This window comes from Acanthaster planci, linkage group LG01, assembly GCF_054643075.1.
Source record: "Acanthaster planci isolate LZ-2023a linkage group LG01, COTS_SCS, whole genome shotgun sequence".
NCBI classification, from domain to species: domain Eukaryota; kingdom Metazoa; phylum Echinodermata; class Asteroidea; order Valvatida; family Acanthasteridae; genus Acanthaster; species Acanthaster planci.
Genome location: NC_141777.1, coordinates 21,178,777 through 21,193,203, shown reverse-complemented (window position 1 = coordinate 21,193,203; position 14,427 = coordinate 21,178,777). Strand labels below are relative to the sequence as shown.

Below are 14,427 nucleotides of genomic sequence, written 5' to 3'. Positions count from 1 at the left end.
AGCAAATTGAGTTTTTTGTTTTGATGTATCACTCAGTTTGGCATCCTGATGAAAGTGGATACTCCATGGTGACAAATGCCGTGGGTTGCTATTGATTTACACTGGGCAAAATTATTCTAAAACACTTTTTACTCCAAAGTAACTCTGGCGACTTAAGACTCATTTTTGCAGAGTGGGTTACATGCGTGTAAGCCCATTCATGAGACAAAATGAATAAGGCTTTGAACATTTCCCCATGAGATAAGCACTTGGCCTATTTATTAATTAGGTCACACAAGAAACTCCCCCCATTCATAATCAGAAGAAACACTGGCCTCAGTTTTCACCTCAGTATTTATCTGGTGAGGGAATGACAAGGCCAGGGGAAAGTCTAGCCACCTCCCTTGGTACATGTATATTTATAGACTATGCATGTACATGTATACCTAAGACAGTTTGGCCATTCCTATGAGCCACGAGTCAGACCAAGAGAGGGCACAATTTTCTGAGCAATGTAGGCTCCTTTGGTCAGAACTGAACTTCACTAATTCACGAATGACTAGGAAATACACGCGTTACGGTCCCATTGCTACCAACAAAACACTCCTGACCAATAGGGCTCTTTTCAACCTTGAACCAATGAGGGGGTGCTTCTGCTCGAGGTGGATTGGTTGAAAGTCCATTGTGGTCAGTGTTGAACAGTTGATAAAACACCGACTGGCTTTGATCCCCCTCATGCAATGCGCACCATGCGCGTCAATCTTCATATATGTATATACATGTGTTAGGAGATTGTTTACAACTACTTACGAGAGGACCATACCATATCATGTTTAACAAAATTAAGTGAAATTCTTTTTTTACTCTACCTCAAAAAGTATTTGTGAATGGGAATAACTACAGATGTGACCTGCTCCAGGAAAAGGTGATATAAGTCGCACCATGCATTAACGAGCAATGACCCACTCAACGTTGGATTAAAAAATCCCTTTTTTTCCGACAAAATCATTGAAAATACTAATTCCTTAGTCCTTGTGTGAATTTTGAAGGTGGTTGTAACACAAGAACATGTTGGTTGCTAAGTAAGATTTAAATGCCTACAACCAACATCAGAGCCAGATATTTCAAAGCCTGTTTTCTCAGTTTTGCAATTTCAATTGCCTGGAACTAATTAATATGCAAATGTGTCATAACTCTTGAACGGGAAAGGCTATGGAGCTCTATCATATACCAAATGAAAGCTTACAATGTGGGCTTTCCAGTCATGTATATAATTTGATTTTATATTTGGCAACTTACATCACGTTTTCCTGGAGCGGGTCACATATGTGCTTGGCCCGTCTTAAACTTCATTTAAGACCAGCTCAGGAGAACGGACACTGATAATATCCCTCGCCTTCAGCTTGAGCATGATCAGCATCCATTCTCTTGATTCAGTCCGGGTACATTTTTAGCCCCTTGAACAATCAACGGAGAGGCCACTACTGCAGAAGCACCATACTCATGCAGGCATTCATAAACTTGAGGCATGTGTGCATTTAGGAAATCACGACGCTATTCATGGGCATGCCACTGTAGTTATAACTTATCTAATTCTGGTCACTGGATCAGTCTGTAATGAGGGATGGCTTGCAAGCATGGACCAGTATAAAAGGCATACAACTGAAGAGATATGTTGCCGGTTTCTGCTGGCATTAGTCGACAATTTTTTAAGCCGCATTCCATAAAATAATCCTCGACGAGTGTTGCTGCCCACACCGTTATACAAAACCACCTCCAACTCTGATGTTATATGCAAAAACGTGTTCTTTGTTGGTAGCCTTGTAAAACATTTAGCACCGGCTCCTAGGTCTCTCCTGCATCTTCTCTGGCCATCTGCTCTATCAACTTCTGCCTCTCGGCCACTTGTCTCATCCTCCTCAACGCTAAACTCTCATAGTCCCTGGCCTCAGTTCTGCCCGAGTTGGAAGTTTTAAAAGTGTCGCAGTCCCTATCCGGTCTTCCCTCTTGGAGGATGCTTCCCTCCTGAGAACAAACTGTTTCTGCTCTGTCCCCACTCGTCAATAGATCCTCAGGCACTGAGGCGATGTCCTCGGTATGCCTTAAATATTGCTCCTTTGCTGCGAAATCACTTGTACGGGAGCCGTCTTGGGGGGCCGATTGTCTGACATCTTTGTCTTCCTCAGTATGTTGTCCACCACACCTCTGTTGTCGTCCGGCACTTTTCAACCTCTGAAGGACCAAGGACTCAAAGTCATCATCTGCGTTGGAGTTGGGAGGCTGTAAACAAAACCACATTTTAACAAATGAACACACCAGACCTCCAGCAAACAAACCCAATCAAGCTTAATAACTCAGTCTGCTCACCCTATAATTTCAATTTCTTCTGACGACACTCAGCATATGATTGACACATTGAGTAAATACCATGTTACTTTTGGGCCAAAACAACACATTCCCCTGCTTTTCCAAATTTTCCTGATAATGCTCCCCCCCAGGCAATAAAAACTGCTCTGAATATCAGTTCCAAAATAACATCCTGGAAGTTTCAAACTGCTTTTTAGCCCGATACAATCTACCCAATACATATTCTAAATTCTCAGCCATTTTCAGACCTGTGCTGACGAGCTTGGTGCTACGGTGGCTGCCTTGGGTTGGCCTGACAACCAAGAGAGCTCCAGAGGATTGGTACTCAGCCCAGACTCATTCTGGACTGCAAGTTCCTGTGAACAAGTTATGTAAAATGCGTCAAATAAGACAGTGTCAACAAAACCTGATCGTATCTGCAATACCAACTACAAACGGCGTAGCGACAAGTGGCATCAGCAAAAGTTCAAACGACAGCAGTAGCAACATCACCAGATCACCAGCGGCAGCAAACAGCAGCAACAGCAATGAGCCGCAGTACCAGGAGGAAGCACTCCCTGCTAGACAGCAGCACTATGCAACAGCACCCAGAGGCATGGTAAAGCACTGGCGGATCAAACAATGCTCAGCAGTACACCACAATAGCACCAGCAATGAGCTGCAGCACCAGAACCAAGCAGTCCCTACAAGACAGCAGCACTATGCAACAGCACCCAGAGGCAGTGTACAGCACTGGGGAAGTTTGAGCAACGACTATATTTATCTACAGTTCGACCAATGCCAAACTAACTATCTCATCAACCATTTGGGATCACGCTCCAGGGCATGGTTGCACCGCTTGTTATCAATAACCAATGTCATTTATCATCATGGAGGGAACAATTCACATGAAAACAATTGTATGATATTTTAATGACCATGTACATTGTGAGGTTTACAGCCAACAGCGAAATATGAGTAACGATGAGATTAAAAAAATTGACTGACTACGGTTGTTTAAGTGTAGCGGAATTGCGCATGTGCATTGTTAAAATGCAATTGACTGTTGGTCGAACAATAGTTTGCACCCAAAGTTGCCCACTGTTGGACCCCTAACTGCAATGAGCAAGACAATGCACTAGAAGTAACAAGTGCAGTAGAATCAAAGTAGAAATCGGTTGCAGCAGCAAAAGCGACAGCAGAAGAAATATTATGTACAGGTAGCACCACAAAAACAATATCTGCAGCTGATTCCTAGAAAATGGGGACTGACTTAAGAGACATCTACAGTTGTGGTGAAAAGTGACTAGTACTGAAATGGTAACATGGAAAAGCAGCATGGAGTTAAGGATAAGAAGAATTCTTGCAAACAGTAACAAACCGATTGCACCAGCTAAGTCGCGTGACCTATAGTGGGTATTTATTATCAACAAACAAGGCGTCCACCAAAGCAAAGTGTTTCATAAGTGTCATTTAACAAAAATGAAGCCGACGGTAGGTACCCTACTCAGACTACGGATGTGCTGGGTACCTGTACCATAACTGGGCTGTATTGTTTGTGAACAACACCCAAAACACACATTGCTATGGGGTCGATACCCACTATTAGCACGTGCAATTGGTCTATTAAAGTTTTACAAATCCAAATGAATGTAAACCTTTCATCCCAGCTCAATCTGCTTTTTGTACAGATGCACATTGATACAACACACTGGCCGGAACGTTCCATTCCTTTTCCGCTACCAATGCATGACTCAAAACTCCCGGAGAATGAAACAAAAGGAGAGAGAGCAGTCAAAACTGACAGTTTCCCTGTACTTACTGCAGCCCTTGATGTGCCAAACTCTACCACTGCACTCCCTTTCTTCTTGCTGGACACAAGCAAGTTTGTAATTGGGCCGTACTGAAACAAAATTCAAAGTAAACAATGAAAAAGGCCCCGAAAAATCCATCATGTTACTGGAGGCGAAGTTAAAATCTTTAACAGACTTGTCTCAATTCCCTCCAGCCCACACACAGCAGAGCTAAGAGCACTAACACGCACGTTAAATATGATTTTGTACTCTTATTGAGGTGTCCACAATAATTCTCAGCCTTGACAACAGCATTGTGTTCAGGTTTTGCCTCTTGTGCCATGGTGCATGGCATTTGTATACCTGAGGGTAACATGCCCAAGTGTATAAAACACCCATGGGCAACACCAGAATACTGAATTTTTCAAACTTCAACTTTTCAGCAATTAATTTATTAGTGTTTCTTTCAATGTTTACAATATTTACCTAACTCTATGTATGTTGACTGTGCTAGTATGTAAATCTTTTCTGATGCTATCAAGTGTAATCTGAAAATCCTTTTTAAAAATATTAACTGACCGAAATCATTTGGAATTGAGCATGAGTTCAATAGTTAACACCATTTTTTAAGCAAACACCAGCTTCAACATCCAAGTTTCATACACTGAGGCAAATAGAATGTAAGAGGAGGTCAATTTTTACCTTCAGGAGGGTTCGATATAGGACATCATAGCTGTACCCTCCATTTGTATCATCTGATTTCTTACTCTTCCATTTAAGTTTTAGCCGAGGAGGATCATCTTAAGAAAAACAGATAACGAAACAAGTTTCACTGTTGCTTATTTGTACTTCCATGACACAAAGAAAGACAAAGCTCAGCAAAAAATTTTCTTTTGTTAATTAAAAGATGAGAGGTTTGAATCCACTTCATCTTCGTCCAGCAGAAAAGATATGTGGCTAGTACACTGAGCCAAGTTGGAGGCAACAATGAATGCTTTAACCTAAAAGAGCCAGAGGCACTTTTTTCTGATAACTCCATAGTGCATTTTTTTCAGGAGCTGAGCTTTTAGGAGTAACTCTTTGCAGGCATTTTCACATCTATTTTGTGATAACTGAACCTACTGTTTTTGCGCAGCACCAAGTTTTCCGAGCCAGGTCAGCCAAATTTATACTTTTTTCCACAAAATGGTGCTCAATGCATGCAGGCTGGCATGCATGTAACCTTGAACTTCAAATGATCGTAACACCAAAACCATCTGTTTGATTGACTTCAAAGTAGTGTCTTCATATGTCTGCCAAGTTTTTAACAAATTGAGTGATTGAGTGTGGTACAGCTGAGTTGGGGGGGGGGGCAGAATCTGCCCCCACCTGGCTGTGAGAGGGGCCAAAATCAGCATTCCATTGTCCATGGACCAATTGCCAATGTCGTAGTCTTGACCCCTTCACAAGTGATCAAATAAGCAGTAAAGAAAAATGCAGTTGCCAGGTGGTGACTCATGAATGGATGAAGTGATGGACTTAACCCACTGAATGCTGGATGACATGTTAACATACATGTACAATTCCTATGTTGTAACACAAAGGATCCTCAAATACACTCTGGCAAATGCAGTATGCACTACCATGTGACATCTAAACATGGGATGTGAGTGGCCACAAAAAAAGCTTAGAACAGTTTGCAAAAAGGTGAAATTTAAAAAGTTTCCAGAATTTTGTCACAGAGCACACAAAAAACTTAGTTTAGAGTAAAAGTCTTAAAAAAAGGTAAAATTTGCTGAAAAGCTGAATTCTCACATCCCCCTGCTTGAGTGATCCCCATCGAGTATACACACAAACAGATGCTTACACTAGTTTGTGGAGGTTGAGCATGTGCGAGGCCTTAGACCAGACGTAGGCCGTGGCCAGGCACTCTTGGGGTTTCCCAAGAGCAATAATGCAGTAAGAAATGCTTCCACAAATCTTGAACAAAGGGTAGCATTTGTAAAGTCCAACTATGAGAAGGTCTGTGGTACTGCATGCATCTCTTCATTTTAAAAAGTTGGTATTTTTCGGCTGTAAATCACACCCACAAGAAGTTTGTTGTTGGCAAGTGGTTTAACCCCTTCGAGCCGGGACGCGGATAGAGCCGCGTTTTTCAGCTATTATTCTCGGCCCACGCTCTAGCGAACATGGTGAAAGAAGGCAGACCCTGGCTCTTGTATATATGGTGATTGGCCTTTGTGTGTAGCCCAGAAATGAAAAGACCGAATTTGCATCATAATCACCAGCTTCACAATAGTCCCCACTTTGAAAAGAGGCAACGGGAATGTGGAAGCATGAGTAGAGCCGCATGCCACCGAACAATGAGCCTTTTCACCGTGTAATTCAAAGCGTGCAGAGCACGCAGGGCCAAAAACCGAGAGTTTGCGGTTTGGCAGGTGGCCTTCATGGCCAAGCAAGGCTGGAATTCTTGTAGTCGGCTTTCGGAAAGAAATTCCCGTCGTCAAGGGGTTAAGAGGTTTGTGGAGCTTTGTGATCGACTCAACAACAACACTGCCTGGTATCGGTTACTGCAGTCTGAGGACACTGACCTTCCTCCTGACGAAGCCCACTGCCTTCCCTCTGCAGCTCCTCCTTCAACAGTCTCTGCTCCTCAGCCAAGATACGAGAGCCTTCTTCCTGGAGCCTCTTGATCTGAGAAAGAGGAGTGCAACACTGTGACTCATAAATTGCTCATGAATACAAGTAAGGAGTCTAGAAGACCACATTCTCAGTTGTCAAAGAGCACCACGACTGCTTATCAACAGCAGATAACGGCAGTCGGTAGTAGCGGCAATACAACGGCTTGGATCTCCTAAATAAGTTTTTGTACTTCTTGAAACTTTGAACATCAATGACATACAAACAGTAACCGGAATGCCTAAATAAAAACAGCATATACCTTCCTTTGGCCAAGTCACAGAAGTAGTCTAATGCTTCCTAGTAATCAACCAAGGGTGAACCTCTATGCAAACACTGGCTGCCCACACAAATGACAGGCACTAAGCAATAAGAGAAAGGTCTATAAACTTTTGACAGATGTTTACAAGGTAAAGCTGAAGACATGCTCATAAGAGGTAATATCAATAACTTGTGGACATACAAAAAGAAAAACATCTTTGTTGTACATAATTCACAAATTGATTTGCCCCTGAACTCCTTGTCCCCTAAGGGGCTAAACTGTAGAGGTGGGGACTGTTCCTTTACAAGAGAGTTAAATTCCCTGCCCCTGAGAATCCATCACCTGTACAAATACATCCACGTACAAAAAGCGTACTTGCACTTAAAAAAGAAATCAATTACCCTCTGCTCTAGGGTCTTGTGTATATATCTGAAAATAGGGGAGGGGCAGCTAGAGGGGGGGCAATTGATAGATGAGCCAGTTACACACTCACGACACTGAGCATACTGTAAGCCTATAAATAGACATTTGCAAGTCCACCAACCGCGGTGTTTTAGTTATGGCATAAGACACAAACACAGTAAAATGGGCCAGCCTCATTAGTACTGTTCCCCAACAGTTATACCCCTTAATAAACAAAAACAGTTTTTAAGTATAAATAAGCATGCTGGCAAATCAATGGAGTAGATCTTGTTTTTAGAAAATTGTTATTTGCTCTAGAGGTCAAAATGGACATAACAAAATTTACCTGTCAATTCTGATTTTAAATGGACATTAATTTTTTATTAAAACTAAGAAAGCACTCTGTAGCTTCTTTCTGAGTTATGACATGCATTCTGAGACGCCTGTTCATGCAGAATGGGCTGCAGAGTGCACGCACCATTGCAAACATGTTTATTCAGTAATTAACCCTAACCCTCCCAAATCCTCTGAAATCCTTTTCTGCAAAGTGGAGGACTTTGGAGGATTCAGGGTGTATGGCAAAAGTGCATGGCTGATTTCAAAGGATGCCATACGTGAAGGTCGTGGATCAGACCTTATGTTGTTTGTGCTTAGTGAAGCACAAATTCAGCCCAATATTTCTTTTGAATCAACTGCACAGCTCAAGAGTGCCATTTGCAATGCCTCAACATAATGACAGGAATTGCCGGAGGATTTTGAAGGATTTAGGAAGTACGGCTCATGTCCAAATGACATTTTCAAGATTTTGTGGAGGATTTTGGCTGAATGCAATTTTTTCAAGTTGAAAATCAGAGGATTTTAGAGGATTCAGGACGGTTCCTAGAAAAAGGCCTGGGGGGTTAGGGTTAACCTACTCCCTACGCCTTTGTAATAGGCACCACCCCAATCCTTCAAAATCCTTAAATCATCCATGCAAGAAAAATTGCATTCAGCCTCAATCCTCCAAAATGCTTAAATATGTCTTGGATATGCTGCTTTGAGGGGTTTCACTGCCTTAATCCTTCAAAATCTTCTGGTAGTTCCCATCATTGTGTTGAGGCAGTGCGAATGGTATCCTAGGGCAGTCTGGATGATTTCATGTATAATCTAGACAGCTGAGCATACACAACACAAGGTCTAACCCACAACCCCATTGAGAAGGGATAGGATTATGAAAACGTTGCCAGCATAGCAGTGACCTACTGTCCCCTTAACCACTTGCTGCCGGGGAGCCTGATTTTGGGCACATATTCTTTATATACACAGCCGGGGTGTCCGGAATCAGACAAAAGGAAATGAGCCTTGTAACAAAAGACTGTACTCGTACATTACAAAAGACCAGGCTGCTGGGAATTGCCAACTTTTTTCAATCTCAATAGCAGAGATAATCCAGCATTGTTTTCAAACAGTATACCACTGTTTATGGCATTCAGTGAGAGAGGATTACCACTGGGACAAAAGCGCTCCACCACCGCAGTGATGAGCCACACAGTACCAATGCATGCTAATCAGGCCCCTATTGAAAAGACGTCAGCAGCGCACTGTGCCAAATTCGGGAACAAAAGAAAATTACAAAACACCGCACAATCTGGGCTCTTTTTACAAGGGGACAGGCCTGGCTGAAATCCTCCAGGGTCAATAGATGTTGTCTGTCAGATTAGAGTAGAAACCAGACAGTCTTTCGTGTGGGTGTAAGTGTCCAGTAAATGAAGATATGTTTTTTAAAAGGATTTTGAAAACAGAAAAAAAGAAAAATATCCCGGCCCAGCAGAATCAGCATTAATGAATGCCCCCCAGCACGAAGTAGTGAACTGTGTTTTGCGTCATGTGCTGAAGTATGGAAAAAGCACTAAGGAGGAGCACTGCAGTGGCCACAGCATGTGGGCATTTTCTAGGCTTACCACTGCCTTCAGCTGCTGTGCCGCATCTCTGCCTTTGCTGCGGTCTTGCTCCTCCCTGAATGCGGCTTCTCTTGCTTCGAGCTCTGCAAAGAGAAATCGGGCAAAGTCATCCATACAGCTCACACGGAGCTCATTTCTCTTTTTCGTGACAAGCACACTCACCGTTTATTGTGGTGAAAAAAGGTGCAAGGCATAACTCAATGCAATAAGTATACAGTCCTATTCAAGACAACCTGGGGACTGTGAAACATTGACACTGTATTTTGCCTAAAAGGCTAGCTAATTAGCCAATGACTGTGTCATTTTGGGCTATGTCAAACAAGACTTGTACATGTACGTTAGACTTACAGCGCTGGTCATGTCAAAACAAGAAATGACTGCAGTGTAGGTGTGAGTGTGCGAACTACAGATGACCGTAACAAAAGAACCCATTGTTGGATTACACTGGAACTTCACAGATAAACTCAAAACAAGTTTCAACCAGATTGGCAACGGGATGACCAAAATCTTGTGGGCGGAATCAAACCTGCTATCCACAGCTCAGAAAAGGTAAAAAATGTGGACTGCAATCGGCTTATTAACAGATTCAACCAGTCACCTGCGTATCATTGTTTCACTGACCTTCCTTGACCTTTCTCCTTTTGCTCTCAAGTGCTCTGTTCCTTAACTCATTTGCTTTTCTGGCTTTCAAAACTTTGTCATAAGCAGCCTGTAGTGTGGGACAAATACAAGTGAAACATTACTGAGAAGCAGACCCAACCCATGGACCATCTGGAGCAAACAGCTCACTGGATCAGTTGCTGGCTCCTGTCTGTTTTGGCATATTTCCAAACAGACAACATCTGTGGTTCTCAGTTGACAGAGCAGTCATACAGTGCTCGTCCCAAAACTGTTGTTACAACACTGCTTACTGGTCAGAACACCAGGTGGGGAAGGGTTGATGGATTTCATAATTTTAAACTTACTGGGCTGAAAAGCAATTTCAGTTATGATGGAGAATTCAATATTTTCAGGCTAGAGCTTGGCCACTTATTGGAATATTCCAAAGATTATTAAATATTCAAGTATCTATTTTTGGAAATTGACTGTTCGAGGTGAAAAATTAATAGAGCAAGAGAGAGAGAGAGATAAATTCAACTATCTGGATTAAATTGCACTCTAAAAGCACATCTTAAGGAGATACAAGTAAAGTTAAAGGAGCTGACCAAACCACATACATGTAACCCTAACCCTAACACATATTAATGCATACATGTACCCAACAAGAAGGCCAAAAACTGCCGTTCCTTCAAGTTTTCTGTAGCCTTTTGCAAAAATGGGTATGTTTTGTTTCTACTGTTGTGGGAATTTAGTAAAACAGAATATTAGAAATGTTGAATGAATGAAAAGCAGAAAATTCAATTATTCAAATTGACTCAGTCCATAGCTACACGCCCAGCCTTAAATTTACTGTTCGCCTCAAATACAGAAAAAAAAATTAGCACACTTATGGTACCTGTAACTGTATATATGGCAAGTATGGTGTTTTCAAAACTTACCCTTGCTTCGGAGTCTGCGAGAATCTCGAGGGCTTTGGACAATTCCTCCCATTCCTTAGCTGCTGGGAAAACCACAGGGAAAAACAGATAAGACATGCATGTACATGAACCAAGCAGCAACTGTACTCCAGCAAACTCTAAGGCCTATTACAACTTGTACGTGTACGTGTATAGTTAACTGTTACTTCTCACTACTTCGTGGGGATCTAGCAACTCGCTTCACATGTGAAAAGAATCTTGCTATAAAGGACTGGAAAACTAATAAAAAATAAGAGTTCAAGAGACGAGAGACTTCATGGTTTTGTCTTTATAACAATAGTTTGTTGTGATATTCCTTTTAATTTTGAGAGTCAACTGAGTTTATAATATGCAACCTGAAAATTTCTATGTGTACTTAAACATAAACAGCACTCAATTCAGCTCATAACGTCAGCTGTGACAGTGCTGGTTAACGATTGTTGAAGTTCTGGGTGAGTGGAGATGGGGCTAGGGCATGGGGGCTGGGCTTGACCTCTGACCTGCTCTGGGGTTGTCTGGATTTTTGTCAGGATGGCAGGTCAGCGCTTTCTTCCTGTAGGCTTTCTTGATCTGAAGGGGAAAGATAACGGTAACATTAAATTAATGGTAGCCGCGCATTTACAGTGTGCCAATTTTGTTTACTGGCTGATGTATACTGACAGTGCTTTCTCCAACTAGCCTACTGAATACACCTGCACCCACCTGACACGTGAACCAAGCGCATTTCCACTTTAAATGGAAAATAATACATGTATCTTAATTTCTGTCCGGCTGTAGGCCTAGGCCTAAGTAAACTTTATCACCGTCACTGGAATCTCGAATTCCCAATGAAATTGAATCCTACAGCCATGACAATGGGTGCATTGGACAGTTTCACGACTGTTTTGGGGCGAGATCTAAGGATTTTGATTCGGAGTGAGAGCTATTTTATTTTGAGTGAGATCAATTCATTGTACACATGACAGAACAAGGCCTACATGTATCTGCCTATGGAAGATTCTACCCTATCGCTGACAACATCCAAATGTTGAAAGCGACGATTTGTGGAGTTCTAGTTAATTGGACTGACTACTTTAGGCCTTTGGGCCTACATGTATGGCCCCAAGAACCATGGGGTTCCTTGTCCGCTGGGCTCCCATGTTTGTCATGTTCGTGGTAGAGTGGCCATGGTGTCATTCACATCATGAATAAATGAGTGACGGTGCTGTTTATTTGGAAACTCTTTTTCTTAAATTTCCTGTTTTTTTCACAGAGTAGCTTCTCTATTCAGTGCTATTTAATCTCCAATTTCAAATTTTAAAAATCTGAAATGAAGTCAGCACTCGATTCATTGAAATAAGGCACAAACAAGAGCACAGATTTTACAGAAATATAAATTCTTAGATTTTCAGTGAAAATCCAGACTCAATTTTGTGTACAATTTACCAGGCCTAATCACAGTTTGCTCTGCATTTGTACATGTACAAAAAATCTTACATCCCCGTTTAGCCCCACTAGTGTGGCACGGACTCTCACTCCCGATTTATCCTTAGCCACACATCCGTATGCGCAATTTCGTGTCGGCGAAATGAACATTTTTGGTGCACCAACTTATAATCGTGGGCGCAATTTCTTTTGCACACTAACATGATTCTTGACCTTTCCGTTTTCTAAATACCATTTATTGAATGAATTCACTCACGTTATTCAGGTATTTTGCAGTCTTTTTCCCTTCATTCATTCAATCTAATGGGCCCACTCTAACAGTCGCCATCTTTAAAATAAGGTCGTTGAGCATTACGTCACCTGACCCCTCATCGTCTCAACGGCTGTTCCATGTCGACACATCTAAACTGCTGCGAAAGTTTTGGAAGAGTCCATTGGTACATGTAGTATCTTATCGCTCAGTCCGTTTATTACATGTTTTGACATGGAACAGCCGTTGAGACGATGAGGGGTCAGGTGACGTAATGCTCAACGACCTTATTTTAAAGATGGCGACTGTGAGAGTGGGCCCATTAGATTGAATGAATGAAGGAAAAAAGACTGCAAAATACCTGAATAACGTGAGTGAATTCATTCAATAAATGGTATTTAGAAAACGGAAAGGTCAAGAATCATGTTAGTGTGCAAAAGAAATTGCGCCCACGATTATAAGTTGGTGCGCCAAAAATGTTCATTTCGCCGACACGAAATTGCGCATACGGATGTGTGGCTAAGGATAAATCGGGAGTGAGAGTCCGTGCCACACTAGTGGGGCTAATCCCCGTTCAAATCGATTTTTATTTGATTTGCAGAGTCCGATGGAATCCAAACTTATATCACATCCTATGACATCCTCTTCAAGATGACTTCGAAAATAAAACAGAAAAAATAGCCTAAGCCCTGGCTACATGTACATCACTGCATGTAGGATTAGTAAGAATTAAAAGAAATATGAGCGTGGTGGCGGACGTCCAAACTGCGGATGGGCAAAACCATTAGTGTCACACGTACCCATACAAAGACAAGGCAGCAAACCCTATCCTACTGTACCCATGCAAATACTTGACACCACTCACCTCGGAAACTGTTGCATCTTGGAGAACTCCGAGCACTTCATACAAATCTTTTTCACTTATGTCAGGCGCCATGTTTCACATGTGTGAATAGCGCCCTCCAGTGACGCCAGGTCGAGAGTTTGTTGCAAGTTGGCTCGTGGTATGGTACATGTACCTCCATGTCTCTACTGTTAACGGCCCATTCAGGAGACGATCATAGGGAAGATTCCTTTCATAAATTTTGTGGATGATGGCATTGATATCAGCTATTAACGCACAAAGCATTGTGGTTTACTGCCACTGATCTCCGTTGTGATGGAGATGAACGGGAGCATCACGTCCTGGGAGCACCCCTGAGGCCTGTGCGAACTCGAAAAAATTCCTTTAGGCCTATATTAGCCTACTTATCATCATATGGAGGTCGTACACACAGTTGTTTTTATAAAATCGAGTCCCACTCCAGCAAATGACCCCTCCCAGGTGTCTTCGGCCGGCAAGCTATGTCGCTAACTCCCTTGAGTAATTTGAAAATTTCAAGCTTGATAGGCCCCTATAACTATTAGGGAACGGACTAGGACTACATTTATCTTTGCTGATTTGGTTTGGGTTTGGTTATTTCTTCCAAGCTGATACTGAGATTTGCGTCCGCAGATTAAACTTCCGTAGCTCGTACAAGTTCACTTTTTTCCTTTTTCCTTTATTTGATGCACACTTGCAGAGGTCAAGGAGTTAATGTGATTAATTAATGGCACAGCAGCAAATGCCAAATGTCACTATTTACTGCATGGCAGTCACCCCGAGCCAAACTTACCAAAGAAAATGAAAACTGAGTCCCTAAAACCCTGTCAAGTCATCCATTACAGCGTTATTAGGAAGGGTTAACTAGGGGAAATCGGTTGAGTGCATACCTCCGCCAAGGGCCAAAGCTGAAAACGGTATCTCCGTAAATACACATATCCCATTTTATTATAA

At 42.1% G+C, this 14,427-nt stretch overlaps 1 protein-coding gene across 1 annotated transcript; it reads right to left on the bottom strand.

Annotated features, from left to right (window-relative positions):
- Positions 1-234: 234 nt before the first annotated feature.
- On the bottom strand, positions 235-13,628 carry dnajc17 (DnaJ heat shock protein family (Hsp40) member C17). The gene is made up of 10 exons (XM_022245726.2): positions 13,477-13,628; positions 11,437-11,506; positions 10,919-10,977; positions 10,002-10,089; positions 9,381-9,463; positions 6,689-6,791; positions 4,821-4,918; positions 4,148-4,228; positions 2,595-2,702; positions 235-2,259 (listed from the first exon to the last, which is right to left on the bottom strand). The coding sequence occupies exons 1-10, from the start codon at positions 13,546-13,548 to the stop codon at positions 1,825-1,827; spliced, it is 1,197 nt and encodes a 398-aa protein (XP_022101418.2). The 5' UTR covers positions 13,549-13,628; the 3' UTR covers positions 235-1,824.
- Positions 13,629-14,427: the final 799 nt, after the last annotated feature.